This window comes from Ambystoma mexicanum, chromosome 11 (genome assembly GCF_040938575.1).
Source record: "Ambystoma mexicanum isolate Mex_15411 chromosome 11, UKY_AmexF1_1, whole genome shotgun sequence".
NCBI classification, from domain to species: domain Eukaryota; kingdom Metazoa; phylum Chordata; class Amphibia; order Caudata; family Ambystomatidae; genus Ambystoma; species Ambystoma mexicanum.
This window is the reverse complement of record NC_090934.1, coordinates 913,019,524-913,041,513: the sequence shown is the minus strand read 5'-3', so window position 1 is coordinate 913,041,513 and position 21,990 is coordinate 913,019,524. Positions and strand designations below refer to the sequence as shown.

General features: G+C 41.9%; 1 protein-coding gene across 1 annotated transcript in view; it reads left to right on the top strand.

Annotated features, from left to right (window-relative positions):
- LOC138503906 (mucin-5B-like) overlaps positions 1–21,990 on the top strand; it is a 447,355-nt gene that overhangs the window by 369,035 nt on the left and 56,330 nt on the right. The window contains exons 36-39 of the mRNA XM_069623991.1: positions 165–196; positions 4,495–4,672; positions 19,245–19,349; positions 20,654–20,694. Coding sequence (XP_069480092.1) covers positions 165–196; positions 4,495–4,672; positions 19,245–19,349; positions 20,654–20,694 — 356 coding nt within the window. The remainder of the gene's footprint in view (positions 1–164; positions 197–4,494; positions 4,673–19,244; positions 19,350–20,653; positions 20,695–21,990) is intronic.

Here is a 21,990-nt window from a genome sequence, read left to right as displayed (position 1 = left end):
AGAAAGGAGTGGTGTCATGTACACTACAAAGAGGGAGAGACACCTTTGGTCTTGATCCTATTAGTAAGTGGCTGCTTATATTTCATATATGTGCCACCCATTTCTATATGTAGCGCAACATTAAAGAGTTTCACTTATTCTCAAACTTTTTATTTTTCTTGCAGGTTGCGTGACTGGCAATGGGACACAGAGAGCGGTAAGCATTTGCTCCCTTCCTCTTCAGTGCTAAACCTCCCTCTCCGCTCTCCCATTCTGACTTTATTTCCATTTCAGAACATACGTACCACCAAGATCCCTCTCCCCTACACAGGCACTATGGCACCGTAGAGCGCCCATAACGCAGGCTACTGTGCAAAACACGTACTCCCTCCTTGACGTTAGTGAGGATGCGGGAGGGGATGGGGTACAAAGGTTCAGCTTCTACAATGACATCACGTGTCCACACATTCTAATACCGGAAACACGTAAAAACCCTAGCAGGAGCAATGCATCTATATTCACCCATAGGGATCACCTGCCATTGGAGTTCACTGTTCCCATTTGCTGCAAGATTGACTTATTCTACACATATTGTGCACAGAGTCTACTTAGGCCATCGGGAACCTGGTTCTATCCATGTAAATACATGCAGAACAATGGCCACCATGTGTCAAACGGCAGCCACCATTGCGGATCTCTGTGCGCATGCATCCGGTCTCGAATGTGTGGTGAAAGGCACCGGGGCACAGCTAGGGTTCCTGTGCCTTTCACAGCAAGAAATTATATGATATGATAGTTTATTTATATAGTGCATATACACAATGTGTTTCAAAGCGCTTCAAGGCAAGGGAGGGAACAAGGGAAAATACAATGACATTCTTACAGGCCATGTACAGTAGGGATGTGAAATTAACTATCGTACTCGGCTTGATGACATTTAAGATAGTGCAAGAGCTAGGACATAGATAAGGAAGGGAGGGGGAGAGTGGGAAGGAAATGAAAACAGACAGGTGACTACCGTAATAGGCCTGACGACATTTCTGGTAGAGCTGGAGAAAACAAAAGGTGAGGGAGAGGGGTGCAGAAAGGGAGGGAAGGAAAAAAACAAGCATCTATCGTACTAGGCTTGACGACATTTCAGATAGTGCTGGAGGAGGGGGCGGGGGAACAAGCAAGGGGAGGTGGGACGAGACACACGAGGTTGCTATCATACTAGGTCCAGGGACAATTCTGATAGAGTAAGTGCATAGAAGAAAGTAAGGGGAGTAAGGGAGGAGATAGGAAAAGAGAGAAAGGGAGAGGAGAGAACAGAGAGCAAGCAGTCAAAAAGAGTGGAGAAGCAAAAGGGGAGTACTTTCTGTGTATGCAGAAAGTTGAGAATCACTGCTTAGCTGACATGCTATTGGTCACAGTCTTAACCACAATCAGGCAATTCTCATCAAAATGAGATACCCCAAGTAAAAGAAAAACGAGAAAATATACATATCTTGTTTTTTACACTTGCCACCTTGTCTGTGAAGTAAATCAAGCATTTCCAGTAGGATCACAGGACATGTGATCCAAAATATGTGGCCTAATCTAGCAAAACATCCCACTTTGGGGAATACACAGGAATGGTGTTTGCTTGTTTTCAATGGATTGGAAAGATTGGGGCAGAGGCTGTGCATCACGTTAGAAAGATAGCAAGGTTTTCAGCCAAACGCACAAGGACCTCAAATGTAGTCGTTGCAACGGAGATCTTAAAAAAACAACCCTGGTAAAGGTAAAAGGAAAATATTGTACAATAGCTGAATAGAAACACAGGAGAAAGATCTCAATATAAACTAGCAATCAAAAGTCACTCGGTAATCCAACTGCTACGCTCTCTAGTGAAATCCCTCTGTCCAAGGTATAGAGACCTCTTTATGTGGCTAAAATGAAACCTTCTAACTACAAGGGAAGTCATAGGCCGGCAAAGACAGCTGGAGGCACCGCCTCCAACCTGCAATCTGCAGATTTTGCGAGGAGCCTGGTTTGATCGAATCATCTAAACACTTGATGATTGAGTGCGGCATGCTAACCGCTAAAAGAAATAAGTACAGGGAATGGTTGCTAGGCGCGCCTTCTGCTTTGGAGACGGAGGAATGGTAGAAGTTGCTGTAACTGGGGGAACATAACAATGTGATTTTTACCATGATGACATTTTGGAATGAATTACTCCCATGAATATGCCAGTTGACTACTCAAACCTTCTTTTGCCTCTTAACAACTCACTGTTCTGATTGAATAAAGAGACCGACCCCCTATTCAAACCTGTTGGAAACTCATCTGCTGATGTGAGGAATTCTGTCTTGACACTCAAGTGGAAATGATTTGTGAATTTGTATGTTTCTAGTGTAAATGGATTCTTCCAATGCAATGAAGTTAGCTTAAGTGGAAATACATTGGACACTTTAACTTGGTTTTTAGACTGTAAATGAAATGTAAGGGAAAGGTTTGTAATAAACCAGATACTAATAAAAAATACAAATACATTCTTATAGTAAGGCTGAATTAAATTCTGGAGATTAGGTGTCTTTTGCATTAATACCTTATGATCTGAGGGGGTTCTTGTGTTTGATGATTTATGTTGTTACCTGGCTAATCCCCCCCATTTATCTGGGTCCACCTCATGTGTAATATACATCTAAGGTCATGCCATTGGCCTACAAAAATAAGCATACTAGATTGCAGTGGCACCTAATGAACCAACACTTGAGAGAGTACAATAATTGGTCTATATTGCGGTTACTCTAATAACAGAAAACCTATATTGTGCAGCCCATCAGACACTGGTACAACTATAACCTCTACAATTATGAAATGCTACCTTTAGTTTACTTTCTAAAATTAATCCCAATGTCCCTGAATTATTTGCAGTTTGGAATGCCAGCTTAAACTAGAAAGCAGAGTTAATAGAAAACTACTCAGTGTGCCCCTATTGACTCCTGTGGAATCCCTTAATGCTGGACTTGGTTTGACCTCTTGGAAATCGTGGGCATGTTTTAGGGCGAGCTGAGGATGGGACTTTAATCTATGGCCCAGCGATTTCATGTGGGTAGGGCTCCTTTCAGAGCCGACATAGAGCAGTTTGGAATTTCTGGTGGGATGCCAGTGAATGCTCTCATAGAGGCTGAGTACTTAACTAGGAACACGTTTACCACCATCTTGAAAGAACAAGACTGTGGTATAATTAGGGAGACAATAAAAAGTAAAAAGAAATTAAAATTGTACATACAGCAAATAGATCGGCACTACATTTGCACATCTTTGCCTCCTGTCAGGAGTTCAGGCAGTTCACCCTATTCAGGCTGAGCATATTGGCTACTCAAGATGCAAGGGGGCCATGGGCGAAGATCCTGTGATGAGGCAGCAATTGTAGACATTGCTCAGAGTGAGATGTCAAAGCTCTCGGACCGATACATTTTGAATGTTCTAGCATAGACACAATGCAAAGTCTTATTTCTGGTCAGTTCATAGACAATCTGAATGACATTAAGAGAGATGATCTTTGGAGCATGCTAATAGATGCCACAGATGACTCTGTGATCTTTACAATACTTTGATGTAAAGATCTTTTGAAGCTCTAAGACCATCTATATACATTATGGTGATAACTTACAGTATGTTTACTTTTGGAGCTATTTTCCACTTTTGGATATGATAGCTATTTTAATTTTGCGGGGGTTGCTATGTTATATAAGTCAAGTGTATTGTAAACTGTTAAACACTTAAATACATATAGAACATTTCTGAGCCATTGCTGTGAGGAGCAGGACAAATTCACTGTATAGACCTTTCTTATTAAATAGTAGCTACATTGGGTGCCACAGAAAGCATTTTAGCAGGGACAGAGGAAATAGGGGGACATTTGAAGAGAAATAGAGGATTACAATTATTTGGGCATGCCCAGTGCATATAAATAATGCCTATCAGCGAAGGTTTTACTACCAAAAACAAAAGATTCATCCGGTCAGGTACTTTCTTGGGGATTGATACCTTCATACTCAACGCTCCACCCTTTGGAACATGCTTCCTCTAGCTCTGTTCTATCCCTCCTGCAGTCAGCACTTGCAGATTGTAACTTATGCTCCACCTCTCTCTCCCCCTCAACTACATACCCTCAACACTTTGAAAATTCATCTTCAATTTGAATTCTGAATATGCACCAAAACATAATGCATGTCTGAAAGGAAATTAGCCAAGTGCTTCTATTTTTTAAACTTAGACAAACTCAGTAAAACTCCTCTTCTACTTTTCAAAAGAAATGTTGCTAAGCGAGGCATCGACAGAAAGGCTTGGATCGTTGGCAGTGGGGCTTAATATTTGAGTGAAAGGAGTCTGATCTTTAGTGTGTATTGACACCTTGAAGCAAAGTTCTAACTAATCCCTAGAGGACACCTAGATACCTGATTTTGGGCCTTACAGTATCTCATGTTAATTGAATGTTTAATTAGCAATGGTTGTGCATTCTCATGATTACTTTGACTCACACAGCCTGGGGAGACTTGGCAAGAAAACTGTCAAGATTTCACCTGCAACAGCCTCTCTTTGGATATCAGCGTTGTGCCTCATCCATGTGCAGAACCGGCACCAATTGTATGTACAAGAGACGGAGAAGTCGCCACAAGAAAGCCACTCTCATCAGATCCATGCTGCACGGAAAACGTTTGTGGTGAGTGGAGTTTAAAAAGTTGTTACCTAGGTACAGCACAAACAGAAAAGGCTCTTCAGGGGAGCACGGGTAATTTTGCTGTGTCAGGATTTGGCGTGCTGATTATTTTCATACTGTGGCCCTTAGCACATTGTCTTGTGTAGCAGCGCAGTATTCTGCAGTGGGTAAACAAGTGTGTGAGTCATTGAGAAGTTGGGCAAGGCACATTCCTCCAGAGTGAATGGTCTGGACGTGCAAGGCATCTTAAACAAGCCTGATCAGAGATGCAACAAAGGACCACACGATAGATGAACAAAGCGAATGTGCGTCAGGTTTTTACCAAATTAAGTGAAAATGCAAGTACATTGAGGGCACAAGGGTTCCCTATTACAGGACCTACGTCCCTGCAATATGGCTCCCAATCTTGTCCTTTTTGAAGAAGTGTACATCGTAATACTCATGAGCATATGGGCCAAATGCATTAAGGGGGGTATACCATGAGATTTATGTTGTAAGGCAGCCTTGTGCTTGAACATGGATTCCACAAGGGTCCTGGAAGTGAATGTCAATGTATTTTTGATTTAACAGGCAGCTTATGCCGTGTTCACTGAAGATCTCAGACATGGTCCCATTTACAGTCTTTGTGAATTAAACTTCCCGCTGCTTAACAGGTCACCTGGAGGTGAGACAAAAGTTTAGTTTTAGCTGCAGCATAAAGACTGTTATAGTGATATAGGCCCTCATTACAACCCCATCGCTAAACCATGGCGATGTTAGCACCATGGTTGGTGCCGGTGTTGTAACGAGTCCGCCATGGTGGAATGGGTAAATACCGCCCCATTCCAAGGTTGGTGGGGCGGTATTTCCCCATTTCACCATGGCCCTTCCCCATTCCCATTTTCGCCCCATAGGGCTCAATGGGACTGGGGAAGGCGCTAAGTACGGTACCAGCCATTAAGGTCGGGTTCCACAAAGGGACCTCATAATCAGGCGTTAAGGGTTTAACGGCGCCGTGAAAAAGATTAGTCTCAAACTTACAGCTGATTAATTTCTTTAGCTCTAGGCTGAAACCAAGGCCAAAAAAGGGGAAGATGGTGCAACATGACAGGGTTGTCCAAGGTGATGATCTTGGTCTTGGCTGCATTGTGCTGAAGCCGATGGCACTCAGTCACTTTTTTACCTCTTGAAGCAATGCCCCAGAATGGAAAACTAAACCAGTGCGCTACTGGTAGCGTGATAGGTCTTGGCATTAAATAGGAGAAATGGAGATGTAACTAGATACGTTTTAGCATTGATCTGGCATGTGTTTCACCTGTAATCTGCTTTGATTTCCATGGAGTTATCTCACAATTTGGCATTGTCCATTTTGGTATTGCATTAATAACCAATCACATTGCACGCATGAGGTTTTTTATTTTTTATTTGAAAACCATGTTTTGCATTTCTAGCTTTTAATTTGTATAGGTGATGAATGTATGATGTTATGTTTGATTTTATGATTGTAAATGTGTTGCTGGTGCTTTTATGGTATTTCTATTACCGAAATAAAGCTTATGATGATAGCTAGGCTAAATGACGAATTAGGTGCAGGGGCAGGATATGGATGTTAAATTAGATGAGACTCAGCAGAGAGAACGCATTGGCGAGGAGTTGGAATAAAACACCCATGGCCACTACAGACAATCTCTCCCCTAGTAATGAATGAAAGCAGCACAAGACCACCAGATCATCTTTCAGGACAGCTCAGAGGTGAAACACCAAGAACTTGATTTATAGCATGAAAGTTCATGGAGCAGTCTCTGGGGACCAACCGAGAATCAATCACTGCAGCTGCGAATGCCAGGATATTACACCAGGCAAAAAGGAGTGCTGCTCCTTGCCATGACGGGTCTAGAGCCTGACTGGAAAGGATGCAAGTATTATAAGGAACCAGGTGGGCTTGCGGATGTCTGACAACATCGCATCCTAGTGCCTGAGGGCATGTTGGAGAACCCATTTCGGAGAACCGAAAAACCACAAATAACAAACTATAAAACACACAAAGAATTTGCTGAATCAATACTCAAACCACATAGAAAAAGAAGAGCTCACAAATGTTTCACATTTCCTTAAGAGTTTTCATGGATATGGTGCAAGATAAATATCTCCAATGCATGCTCTCTATGCTATGGGATCAGGGCTCAAACCTGTGTTGTTCTATATTGCCTTGCTTCCAAGACAAACACATTGCCCCTGAGCTATCCTCCTGGTCCTGTTAGGGGACTCAAAAGCAGATTGCTCCAAAGCGCATAATATGTCATACAATTTCTACAGTGTTACTGACGATAACGCAAACTGTGACTGGCCACAAAATATAACTGGCGATGGATCTACTGCATCTGGCTGAATTATCTAGCAGAAATTAACTATTAGTTGAAGATGAAGGTTGAGCCAAAGAAATACATAGTTAGAAGGCATTTTTTCGAAAATTAAATTTATTAAAATTACTTGACAGAAAAATCAATAAACCGACCCAAAGAAAGGATTTAGTCAATATTTCAAAACTTCTGGTTCTATCCAGCGAAACCACCCTTGCACATGGGGGGAACAAGTAACGTATGAAACAAAAGTCTATGAAAACAATTCAACAGTGATGGTGGCACTCTAATAGGAGATGCTTGTGATGCAATGATTAAGAAATGTGGCAGTGCAATGGTAAAGATAAAACATAGGGCCTGATTAATGGAAAAATGCGTATTGATCCTGCAAAGCCCGCACGGCTAAAACGACTTTGTGCATCCCTGCACGCATAAGATTTTCTGCATGCTCTGCGTATTCATGGAATTGTTCCCGCAAAGTAACCCTATCTGCAAGTTGCGGCCGGAATGCCCATGACATGCCCCAACACATCACAATTCCAGCCACATATACAGACCTTTGCGCATTGTTCGATCGCAAGGCAATGCACCCCGACAGTACTGCATGCAAACCCCTACAACTAAGGCAGCACTCCAGCGACACTGCGTAAGTTCCACCGTAACTATTCCGAGCACCCCCACAACATGCGTATCATGTATCGCAAAGGTAGTTATTTCCTGGTAAATGTGCTTGCAAACTCCTGTAAAATGTGTCTGCTTCACCCCTAACTTCAATCGGAACCCCGACGGCATGTACACTCCCCTCAATCCTTTGCGTGGTTATTGTTATGAGCATGGGTTTACGCCTGCATTTGGTGACTGTTGGCTCGCAAGCTTTGTGTGGTGATTTCCCCGATGTGAGATTGTGTGGTCACATCCATGAATATGCTTGGTTCAGCACAGTTGTGGGTGTGCAATTGACTCTTGCTGGCAGTCCCTCGACACACCCACAATTTGCCTTGTTCATCCTTGTTCTGCATGGTCTGTCCCCTACTTTGAGTTCTGCATAGGCCCAAACCATCCTCTGTGCGAAGGCCCCGCAGTGTACATATTTTTCATGCAAAGTCGATTCCATTAGGGGGGTTTGCAAGCTTTGAATAACCATGCTGCTCATGCGCCCTCATACCCTCGGGTCTGGTGCGCAATACAAATGAATAAACTAAACTAAACTAAAATAATGGCCAGCAAAGTCCAGAATTAACCTGCACAGTATTACATGAGACAGCCCCATAGAATAGTATTAATTGTACAAGAAATTAAAGTGGCAACTTTTTTAAATCAAAACATCAGGCAGACCACAAATAGCCAATGCATTTTACAGCTTGCAGAGTCCTTCATCAGAGCAAAGCCTGGCCTGTGAAATCAATGAAAAAACATCATCGTCTCGACTTCTTGCTCATAATGGTAAAGTAGATCAGGAGTTGGTCACCCAAGATATCTTATTGCTGGAATCACCAAGTGCAGCCTATGCATCAATCTGTTCATATTTTCTTTATCAAATACATTCAAATGTACATCGGCCCGCGCAGCTTTTTTTATTTGCCACCAATTGTTCAACGCTTTGTTGACAAGTACTATATAAGGACACACAAGTCATAACATTACTTCTGCTTGAAAGAAAATACCCTTATCAATGTTCTGCAGATTCGTTTTTATGGTGAGTGATAATTGGAAGGTTTTGAAAATCCCTGATAGTCTACATGAGAGAAAACGCTTTTTCTACATAATCTATAAAAGGTTGTACTCCAAATAATATCTGTATATCAAACTAAGAAGGCTTCAAAACAAGTTATTGCTATTTTTGAGTGAGGGTGAAATCAGAAGCAAAGCCCACACACAATATTCAAAACATTAGAAAAATAGAAAGTAATGCTGCATAGGCATTGACTAAGGCTGTTACAGGGTGTAAAGTCATTTAATTATGTTTTCAAACCTTTGACTCATTAAGCATCAGAGGCCACCTATTCCAGGGGAACAGTGCTTCTGTAGTGGACAAAGGCCATACAATTATGTAATCTTGAGTGTGAAATGCTGCCCACAGTAATCATTTTGTACTGATTAATATCATCTACGTACACAAACGGGGCACTTGTTCAGTCACATGTTCAGTTTTTTAATAGAAAGATTTTTGGCCAGAATGAGGACCAATAAGGCTAAAATGTACTTTCTTGAGATGCTATTCAACTCTACAGCTGAACAGTTCTGCTATTTTAAAGCTATCTGTATTACTTGACCTAAAGATATGTTTTCCTCAGTACCAATGCTTTTAAAAGTTTGTGCATCTTTTCTATCTTTGTGATGGTCATCAGCACGTTCAGCAGCACTTACGTGTACACTGCGAATGTCCACCTCCTGATCCACCTCTGACATATGCGGGCCCCTGTTTAACTGGCTGCCTAGCACTAGAAACTAACGTTTTAGTGCTACATGTTCGTTGCCCTGGCCTCTCAGGTCATTTTCCTTAATTACCCAGTTATCCAGGTTCTGGGATTTCAGTGTTTTTCTCTTCTTAGCTTTTGTCCTTATTTTTTTGTTCGGATCAGGTATGAAACTATCTCCACTGACTAGTGGTAAGTCACACAAGAATGCTTGTTGATCTTTCTGCTGTTGAGAACCCTTTTTTTGGGTTGATTTCTCTTTGTTCCTTCTTCTTCTTTGTTTTCTTATTTTGGCCAGGAATAGGAATAGGTTTCTTGGTTGTTGCCCGCAACACGCTGTGTAGCGATGTTTAGAGGTACATTACACAAAACATAAGCATGTGCCTCATTGGCTGTTGGCCAGTCGTAGCCATGGGAGCGTCTGCTTGTTCAGAGACCCAGCTCTCTACTATAGTTAGACCAGTCTTCGCCATCATTGCCGCAATCTAGCCTTTTCATATGATAATTGTGCTTCAAGGCCTTTTGCATTATGTTATTGATGTTGTTCAACAAGCCTCTCAAATCTTCCAAGCATTGAAAATGTATCTCACTGCATGCTTTGCATTCCTATGCAGACCTTAACTACCGTTTACATCAAAGGTATGAAGGCGTCCAAGCCTTCATTGGTCTTGTTAATACCCTTGATTGGGATGGATGCGAGGATACTACAGATTTCCATTTACTCAGAGCTTTCATTAACTAAATTAGGGGAAACACTCAGTTGAATAAGTTCTTTCTCCCTTGGCTCTGAAACACACAGAACAGGTTACTATGGGGTATGGGGGAAGAGGTCATTTGATCCCCAGCTTTTGAAATATTAGCTTCTATTTCCAGGTTGTAGCCCCTGAGCTTCTGTCTGGGTCTACCACCAAAAGACCCAGGGCTATAGCCCCCCAACGCCTCCTAGCAATGCCTCTGGCCCTAAATATTGACTGAATGTGGATGCCCCTGTTAATGAGGGAAAGCAAAAGAGGGCGGCATTAGCCTGCTTCACCGGCGAGATGATTCTGACTACTTGACTTGCCCAGATCAAGTTATTTGATATGCATATGCCCAATAATCATAGCTATCAACACACTGGAGTTTTTTACCTTTACATTTCACTGGTCTAACAGACGTTTTCTTTTGGCCCATGATCTTAGATTTCCCTGTATTTACAGACGGTCTCCTTGTCTCCATAAAGCTATCAAAACAGTATTTTAAACTTTGGAGAGCCTTTAGGTTTTTGGGTAGCCGAACAGCGTTATCTACATACAGCAGCACAGGAAATCCCCCCTACCCCCACTGGCTTGGTACACCCAAAATGTCTTTAAATTCATTGTCTAGGTCATTTATATACACATTAAAACGTTGGGGAACTGGAACACATTCCTGCTTTACTCCTTCCCTTCATGGGAGAGGAGCTGATCAACTGTCATGTGAACCATGTCGGGTTTAGACCTTTACATAAGTATGCAAGGCCTTCACGCACGTTACCAGTGGCCCTGGAATCTTTTGACCCATCAATAGGGACCTAAATTGGTCCCTTTTGACACATACACATTTGACAGGTCCATAAAAGCCACATACAGTGGAATCCCATAGCCTGCATTTAGTTTTTTTTAATGCAATTAGCAATACGTTCCAAATCTGTTCTTGTGCTCCTACCCCCCCCCCCTTCTAAAACCATACTGGATTTGTGAAATGGGGTAGGCATCACAGCTCCACATAAAGAGCCTATTAAAAACGACCCTCCCAAACAGCTGTTTTACCTTGTTTTTATAATTGGTACAGCCTTTGCTAGTTTACATGACTCAGGTATTACATAGAATCTACCCATTGTGTTGAAAAGAGCTAACAGGATCCTAGCCCAGAAAGGTGTTTCTAATGTATAGAGGTCAGATGGCCAGAACTCATTCCCTGGGCTTTTCCCAGTAGATGATGCTTTAACACTAGTATTTATCTCTTCAAGGGCAACAGTTAAGAGCGTCATCTCAGTGGATAAATCATTAGAGGATAACTCCTTAGGGATAGTACAATGACTCCCTATGGGATTATAGATTCCTGAAAACAGACTTATCCATTAGGTTTCAGTGATTTTTACATTGACCCCACCCCGTGCCTCCCTTAAGGTATCTTCTCCTCTACATCCTATTGAGACTATTGACCAGGATGTACGTCAATCCCTTCTCCCTGCTGCTTCTATTACAGATTCCCAAGCCATCTGTTTCTAGTTTCTTTTTGCTTTCACTATCGCTGTCCTATATACCCTTCTGACTGCGGATATTTCCTCTGAAGTGGATGTTCCATTTTGTCAGTGCAAGAAGAAGTTTACTCTTTCCACATTTACAATTTGCATCAAACCACTTCGGCGGGGTGTAGATTTATGTTTCACTTGATCTTTCAGTGGCTGTGCGTTTTGACACTTTTCCCAGAAGGCTTTCAAAATCTCTTATTCGTTTGGAGTCATTCTCTTCCTGTGCTAACAGCATGCGCGCATTGGCAGTCTCATTCTTTATCCCAGGCCATTTGCCTGACACAGCCATCTCAGCCTTCCTCGTACACTATGAGGTGCTATGTCATTTTCCTGGTACTCTCTAGCTCCTCTAAGAAAACAGTTTAAGACAAGAGGGTTATGATCGCTTTCATTACATCTCATTACATCAATATCAGATTCCCTAACCCAGAAGTGAATAGGAAATATAACATAATCTATCCTGGTACTGTTCCTTATATGGCTCTGTTAGGTAGAATTTCTTTTTTGGGTGTAATTCTCCTGACATGTGAGTCCCCCAGCACTTTTTGCTGGACTCTTGGATTTTTTGATCAGTTCTCCTGAGTGACTGGGAACCTTTTCCACCCTCACTCAGCCTTTTACTCTACCTATAGGAACCTTTTTCAACCCTTTTGGTTGTATATTTTTGGAGTCACACTTTCTGCCAACTTTTAAGGTATCTGCAATTCATTATTGCAGCAAACAGCACTATCTGTACAGTGCTGCCAGGAGCTACTTGAGCTGCCTTTTTTATTTTCTTCATGATTACAAACGTTACCAAGGACAGTGGATTCTTTGTTATCCTTTTTTATATTGTGGAATCAGCACGCCCTACTGTAATGTTCTAGTTATAGTGACAAGTTAATCTAAGTGGCTGGTGGCAGTGGACCATTTCTACTGACATTTTGTGAACTTTACATGCAGGCTGCTATTGAAGCTGCAGTAAGGGACATATGGGTCACCATTGACCTAAAATGGTGGCTGAACTTTTTCTTGCCAACTCTTGATGGCTTGTCTGTTTGTGAGGCTTCTTCTACCTACTTGGGTGGGGATGTCCTGCTGGGTCTTTTGTCTTTGGTGGGCTGGCAAAACTCTCTGCATGCCGGAAAGGACAGCAAGTGGGGGAGGTGACTGAAACTCACATAATTTTTGTCCTACTGTGTGTCTGGCTGGATCCAGTTCAAACTGGGAGACTGGCTGTACATCATCTGCTGAAGCATCAATTTGGCTAGAACCTTGTGGGCATGCTTTTGGGCGAAGAGACACTCTTTCCCGCTTTGAGACGTCTCCTCTTCCACATCGGGGACTGAGAAATGGAGGGAAGTCTGCTGTGTGACAACCATTGGTACTACAATGCCTGTGCCGAGTCCCAACACAACAATATTGTGAAGAATGTCTGATGGATGTCTCAACCAAAGAAGCTGACCATCTGCTCCCTCCAAAAGATCTTTCTTCATCCACCAGGCCATAAATCCGAACAGGAGCCTCTGTCACCTCACCTTGGGGACCCGCCAGTTACATTGTTGTTCTTAATCAGAAAAGGTACCGTCCCACTGCTAGGTGCTTGCCTGGTTGCCTGCTGTGTTGATCTGTACTCCTCCTGTGCTTCTTGAGAAACTTTGGGGTGGACAACTCAATAGGCCTAAGCACATCTGTCCTATGGGCTACAATCCATCAGGGGGTCCATCCAACGTCCCTGAACCATCTTTATACTAAACATTTTGACTACCTGCAAAATTGAAGAATCCTGCTACACGTTTAACATTGAAAGTGTCTGCTTTCCTTTGTTCTTCCGGGCCACCAGCCCTGGTCCCCCAGTGTCCCAACTAACTTTGAGACTTTCATCCCCAGATTGGGCTGGACTTTCTAAAGTATAGGCTGCCTAGAAGTTACTTACTAGTATCCTTGTTGCATTGTATTGAATGTTTGTTAAAGAATTGATTTGCTAACTTGAACGCTACTCTGACTACTTACCTGTTTATCATCTAAAGTGTACCGGTGAATTGAATAATACTCAACCAATGTCTTATTTTATATATGTGAATAAGATTACTCACCTGAAATCCCAGTAATGTGTTATTTGCCTTAGTGTTTATAATAAAGAACCATATGTTTATAAGACTCTGTTGTCTTTGTACGTACCAACAACCCTTCTTCCTCCTACACTAAGGCTGGCTGCTCCACCATAGCTATCAAACCTCTTGGGTAGTTCAGGGCAAACCTAAGATTTGGAGTCTGGTACATCTAAGTGTGAACTGTAGTAAAACTCCCTAACATGCTGTTGTATGTCAGCCTACCCATGCTATCAGATTTGTGCGCATTTTAATATTGAAAGGATACATATTATTCATGTATTTATTTTGTTTTTATGAATAATACTAAGGTTACCTTAGTACTATTCACAAAAACAAAATAAAGAAACAAATACAATGTCTGTGTAGGACATTTCAGGACACTGGGAGGACACAATGTTTTCAAATAAATAAACAAATCGTAAAATGAGTCCTAGGCATTGGAGAGGGCAATTCTGGAATATTATGAATTCAAATTGTTTGAGAAGGAACAATGGTAGTTAGTTTAATCAGAAACATACTACTCAGTGAATGCTTTTATTTCCAAATCACAAGTAACTACTTGGGTGGAGGAATAGTTTGTTATGGAATGTCAACCTAATGCATTGTGCCATTTAGTAGGGCGACAGCATCTTGGTGAGGTAGATGGGCGTGAACCCGTGCAATGTTTCATGCACTAGGGAAAGGGATTTAAATTGCACCCACTGCTTGTCAATGGGTAAGTCCAAAGACTTCAGGACAGGTTTGGTGTGGTTTAATCATTAGCCTTACTCATGACTTTGTAAGGGAGCTGTTGGGAGTGTTTTGTGAAGTCATAGGACCTCATTGCACGGAAGGCGGTAAGGGTTAATGGTCACCGGTAATGGTACCGGTGACCGTTAACCCTTACCGCCTTACTACGAGGTCCCTTTGCGGGTTGGTACTTTAACGCCTGCTTTTTAGCAGGCGTTACAAACCAACCCGCAAAGGGACCAGGGTGCTAATTATGGTACCTCAATTTGCAGTACCGTAATTAGCACCTTCCCCGTTCCCATTATGCCTATGGGGCAAAAATGGGAATGGGGAAGGGCAGTGGGGGAAGGGGGAATTACCGCCCGCCAACCTTGGAATAGGGCGGTAATTCCCCTTTCCTCTAAGGCGGTGCCGGTATTTTACCGGCATGGACCAAGGTGCTAATAGCACGTTGGTCCACCGCCTACCGTGTAATGAGGCCCATAGTTGTAAATGAGGACAGCCGGTTGGAGTTTTGATAAGAGTATTAAGGCATAGCCGCTCATTGCGTTTTTACATGTGCATATACAATGGTTTGTTTGAGATTTGGTAGTCGCAGATATTTTCATTGAACAGGTTCTCTACTCCTTTTCATGGATAATTTACACATGGGGATGGAGCACCATGCCAGTTTGTTTGTTTGTTAATTTATTTAGTAATGCGCACCAAACCCATAGTTTTCATCACAGAGAAGGTCATAACTTCTCTGTGATGAAGAATGAGTCCAGTATGTTGGGTGGGATTGTGTAGGAATGAGATATCGCAGTATTTTTTATCTGGATTTCTCCATTAACAATTACAGCATAACAGCTACATAATAACTACAAGACATAATGCAAATGAATCCTGTAGAAAGCGAAATTCAGCAAATAGCAATGACAATATCTAGAAATTAACGGCCAGCTTATTGCTGAGAATTCATATTGATGTAGCTCATCGTAGAAACATCTGACCGTAACATCACCATTAATTACAAAAAACATAAACATGAATGGAACTGTTTGCACCATCAGACATTATCAAGTAACTTATTTCCAATACTCATAAAAAATTGCCCCGCAGTAAAAGAGCTGCTTTACATGAAAATAGACTATATATAAACACCTGATTCACACAGTTTATTGAATATAAATAGCTTTGTTGCTTGTTATTATTCAATTTTGAAGAAAGTAGGGTTTAACCAGTGCTTGTGTAAAACAATGTAGCGAGGGCATATTAACAAAAAGTTTGACAAATCGTCATTGCTTCCATGTCGCAAGAACACTTAGATGTTTCACCCATTAACCTTGTCCCTGTACTAAGAGGGAGTAAATTTAAGTGGATACCTAACAGTACCCTCCTACGATCTGGAGATCAGCACCCTGATGCCTCAGGGTTTTGCGTACAATACAAATGTTAAATATATAAATAAAGATTATTTGGCAGATTTCATCTTCACACAATGTATTTAAGTGTGAATTGAGTATAACACTGGAGAAGACAAGGGCTGAATGTTTCGAGTGGCTAACTCTCTCATTAGCATTCTAGCCTTTTTAAGGCAACTGGGGAACCAAAATAAGTTAGATCCCTATCGACCCAACAGCAGGCAGAGCATATCCGGATACCACTGTTACACCACTTGAATGTACCTATACCTGGTGGAGCCACCATCTCTGAGACTCCCACAATCACATTGGGGTTAGCAGAGTAACCAAGGTGTACATTTAAATAGAATGTTAGGGATCTTGAATGGGACAAAATGAACATGCTCAACACCCACACCTCAGACCTTAATGACCTACTAGGTATAGCAGGGGAAAGTCCCAGTATTGTGTGCACCACTGTATTCTGCACCACCTTCAGTAACTCACAATTCGAGTGTCCCGAAATTCTCTGCCATATTAGAGCATTGAACACACCTTGCCATATAGTCCTACAAGCATCTAATCTATATGCCCCAAACACAAAGCAGAAGCATAAAATCCATTTGAGCCGATCATAGGCCCTCTCTTTTTTGGAAAGAGTAGGCCAAGATAAGAATATGAAGCAAACCTCATTGATTCTACTTCTGTTAAAAGGCCACTTGTCGGTTTCCCATGTTTTTCAAATTCATTAATTTTAATGGCCAGTTGGTATTTCAAAATGTGATTGATAGTCAGTCTGGTGGGAAGAAAAACGAGAATAAAAGTGGTTCATTTAGGCTGTGTCATGGGATGGAATTTATAATTGGTTTCTTGTTCTGTTTTAAATAAGTTGAGATATAAAAAAAAGTTTTGGTTTCAAACACTTACAAACATTTTAAGCAAATAATAAGATGAATTCTCGGACTACTGCTTTCATCATATTTCAGGCATCAACGACTAAAATACTGTTATTGTCATTATTGAGCAGGATTTAATTCAGCATTATTGACTGACTGGCGAAGCAAATCTGGTCCATACATCAATTATGGCTATCCAAATTAAACGGCTTCAGGCATTAGTCACTGCCTATTGGACAATTCAGACTTTTAGACCAAGGGTATCTCTATGCCTGGCTAATGACCTATCCCCACGTTATTACCAGAGGGGTACATACTATGGGAAAGGGTCATAATGCCGAGTGTTACTGATCCTTCCCACGGTCTACAAGACTAATTAGAGATGAAGTTGTGCCACTCAAAAGCAAACTGTTTTATTGGAGGAACATAATTAACACACATAATTGTCATACAAGGTTCATTTAATGAAGATTAAACTAGTAACAATAAACATTACACATTTTGCGTTGCATTCATGTTTGTAACTTCGGGGAATTGCACTGCACAGGCGTCTCTCTTCCTTTAACAGCTATCGACAACTGGTTCTGTGAGGCTTGTCAGGCTGCTCAAGTTAGAAGGTTTCGCATGAGATCGGTATCACAGATGATAGACTGCATTCCTAGAATTCAGCTTGGCTGAGAGTAGTTGTATAATGGAATCCAGGTGCTTATTGTGGCGTTAAGCCCTCATTCTGAGGGCTGAAACAGGGGTAATGGTCCCGCAGCCCAAGTTAACAGCGACGGGGGCTTGACGCAATTAGCACCCTGGGTTACCAAAGCGGTAACCAAGGGTGCTAAAAAAACGTATTTTCAGTCATTGAACGGGACGCCTTGCATGTCCTGTTCAATGACTGAAAATACCGTGCTAAGATGGCTGCCATGGAAAGGGAAGGTGGGGCTCCATGCGGAGCCCCACCTTCCCTTTCCATAGCTGCCAGAGAAGCTGGGAAGCTGCGGCAGTGGCCTGCGCCGCTGCAACAAACTGGTACGTGTATTTGTATTTTATTTATTTGTATAGCGCGTCAAGCCCATGGGCACATGGGCGCATATTGGGATTGGTGAAGGGGGTGGTAAATGAAAATTAAAAACGGGGGACTGAAGGTGGGGGGAAGATGGTACCCTGAAGTCTAAGTTAAAGGCCTGAGTACAGCAAGGGTGTTTAACAAGTTTAACAATGCACCTAATACCCAAGTAGGGCCTGAATGCGGGGTCTCTAAAGATATTATGTTCCATTGCAGGGATTTAAAAAAGGGTGTTGTCGGAACACATTCCTGGCCATTAAGAATCTGCCTGTGGTGTTTGCATGGATGTGTCTGGGCAAGAGAGCAAGTAGCACATATACATGGGGCTGGTCTCCATATTGCTATTCTGGGCCACGAATGTCATGTGCAAATAATCAGAGCGCTAACAGTTGGCTGGAGGGTTCCATCTGTTTATAACGACTGAAATGATAACGACAGCGCTATTGATATTTTCATTATTTTATTTAAATGCACCAAACACCCTCCCCAACATGTTTTAGGACTGGTGTATTTTTCTATGCTAACTCCAGTCCTAGAATATTTGGGGAAAGTGTTGGATAGTGCATTTAAATCAAATAATGAAAATATTGACACCACTGTCGTTATTTTTTCATTCGATATAAACACTGCATACCGACTGGAGGTGTGTGGGGGGGAGGGGCTTTCCCCAGGATGTGTCTACCAGGAGTGTTCTGAGTTATAAGTAACAGGTTACAAGTATGCAATGGCATGGTGTGGGGGAGCCTAGGGAGATTTAATTCCATGCCTGTCTCTAGAATGAGCGACCCAGATGAACAGGGAGCAGTGCTGGTGCCGGGGCTCTCAGTGTAGCGTTCATATGATGACAGCGAGGACCGTGCTGAGAAACCTTCCAAAAGTACACAATGTTCCTCATTGATCACTCTCCAGGCTATAAGAGATTTGTGAGGTCTCCTATCTTGTATAGCTTGCAGATTGACCAATGGAGGAGGAAAGTGTGTTTGTAGGAATATAGTAGGTCTTAATGACTAGCTAGACTAATAGCATTATGGATAACTTAGAAAATGGTGGTAGGGATATCATGATTCTCCAATGTTCCCCGTTACTCAGATTCTATGTAGACACCTCCAAATGCAAGAGTTGCTATAATAAACCCTGTTCCCATTGTTTGGGACTGGCATAATACAATATTGGTTACTTCTTTTCTATGGATATTAAACATGCAATCTTTCTGAAATCCCACATATCTGTTAGATTTGCTACATTTACAGACATATGCAATTTACCTCTTCCCCCTTAAGAGTGTGGTTCTTTTGTGATCGAAAGATTGGAAGGATTGATATAAATGTGTAACTCGTTCCCTCATGTTGGCCATATACTGATACATTGTGCATTTCCTTCGTAGTGTGCGACTTATCAAAATGCAATAGCGATCTAGCCGTCTGTAATCCAGGATTCCAGCTAAAGATCACCTTCCCCCCACAATCCTGCTGCCCAAATTACACCTGTGGTAAGTACATTTTACTACCGCTAGCAATCTCAGTACACAATCCTAAGTTTCAACTGATAGTTTCTGGCATTACAACACCTTCAAGATGGTTGGACCTTTATAGAGCAAAGAACAGAACTCGTGTTATTCTGGAAGAGTGACTGAACAAATACATGACTGCATTTCTTTTTCCAAGAGTTCGAATGTTGTCACCAATTTTATATTTTTTGCTAAAGGATTTAGTAAATGATTTGAACTTGACAGAATGGGCCATCAGGTCTCAATGCTTTGGGGCCTTAGAAGTCTCAAACAAATTAGACATTCTAGAGACAGAGGGTCCAATCTTCTCCAAACCGTCAGGAGGGGGTAGTTCATTGCAATCGTCATCACCCCACCCGCATGCTCATGGTCACTGGTAGTGGGAGTGCACGTTGAAGTGTCTGCATTCTTGTAAAAAAGTTGAAATATGTTTGTAACAAGTACTCCAATATAGCTAGTAGACTGTGTTAATAAGATCACCACATGCAAGAAGAAATTCTGCACCTGAGTTGTGTAAAGAGGACCATAATGTGGACAGCAGCATGAGGCAAGCTGAAATGGACCACTTTGCAATCTACCCTGATTGATGTCTACAATAGTTTATGCAACTGGGATACAACCACTTCATGACTAGAAAAAGGTCTGGCTCCTCGCTTGCACCAACGTAGGTTTGGAGAATCTTCCCATTTGTCGTTTGTACCCTTTGAACCTTCACAGGAACACACAAGATTTGTGAACTGCAGGACTCGATACAATTGTATCACCACCCATCATTAGCAAAACAATCTGTGACAAGGACATTAATAGCTTATTAATTAATCATTGCAACCTCACAAAAAGTGCCACTTATCCTCCTTCCCAACTTTATCTCAATGAGGAACAGATAGATTGAGGCAAGATGGAATTCATTATATTGTCAATTTGTATCATGTTCACTGCCAACATGACCTCCTCCTTTTGTATTCCACTTTTCACATTACTCTGGCCAGTGCACTCCTCCACTGAGCTTTCCTTTTCCATGAAAGCATGCCACGCTCTAAATATGTAGGTTGCCATAATTTGCGATATCCAGAAAACTGTAGAATGCACCAGAAAATACTTCTTGCTCAATGGTGGCTTCCAAGTTCCAGCAGATGGTCATATTGTAGGGCCTTCAATGCCCGTAAAACCCAAGATACACAATGAAAAGTTGTTCAGAATAAACTAATACAATAAGTCAATGTTGTCATTTGAAAATGATACACTTTTTTTTAACATTGCTCTCTTTTCAATGTTGTCCTTTACAGTGCCCAAAAATGTGTGTGTGTCGAACGGCGTTGAATACCTGGTAAGGAAAGGACACCAGAAAGGAACTGGTGGAGGTCACTTTTAACTTCTTACTATTGACAATAGCAATATAACAATATTTGTATTAATATTACTGTTAGGAGTACCAACAGTAGTAGGAATAACAGTCTGTTATTATTAAGGGCTGAGTCAGTGTCTGTAACAGGGCCATTAATCCATTCAGTTATCTTACTGGATCACTGGCTTCATACTAAGTTCTTTTTATGATGGGAACAATTGTGGCACCCCACTGGAAAATACTTAAATACTTAAACTGCGGACCAGTTCCAGAGACACAGAAGGAGGCAATTTTCCGATCTGAGCTGTTTCCTATATGGTTCCATGTCATTTCATAGGCGGATTCTGCCGATGAAAGGACGTCGAACGTAATATATTGCTGACAGTTTCGGACCCGGACCTAAAGCGTGGAAATCAATTAGCAGATGGAAAGGCCTAGCATGTCAATCGCAACACAGCACGCAAGAAAGATGTGGCCAGCGCCACCATGGTGCAAGTGTCTGATGTTGCCCCGAAGATCAACAGTTCAGCTCAAAGAATGGGCAGTGTGCAGATCCTGGTCCTAAGTGCCACCACTACAGAGATTTCTCTCTCATTCCATATGCAGGTCCCTCTACACTACAAAGTACAGTTACTCAAAGGGAATCCATAGAATATAAACACTGCTGAACAAATGCAAACTGTTTCACAAATCAATGGAACAACACTTTGAATAGAATGGGTGATGAGATATAGATAAACAGATGTGCAACAGAACACGGAACCCATTTGTAATCATATATTACAAAATGTAACAAATGTATGGCAGATGAAGAACCATTATAGGTTGCACACTGACAGCGGTCAGGAATCTGCCGGCTCGGGTGGCATCACCACGCAAACCAAACTAAAACAAGCTGGTGTAGAAACCTGCAATGACAAGAGTCAGACACTTCACCATAGGAGCTCAATGACTGTTTCAGACAGACATGATGTCCTAACTTATCACGCACTGCTTCAGAGTGGAAGGCAATACACTGACATCAAGTGGGCCAAGGTGTGACACTTCTGTGTCAAAGGGTTTGGAGTGCGAGTCATTCAAGCAAATGTTACTCATGTCCTGTAGGGGCAGTACAAAGCATAATGCAAGCATGCTCAGTTTTGAGGGATATGACATGCTTTGCCCCAAAGGATGAGCAGCCTAGTCAGCTAGCATAACAGCAGAGCAATGGCGGAAATACATTGGGAATTAAAAGCCATAACCTAACATGATCTGTACCTTTTTTTGCATTTGTTGTGT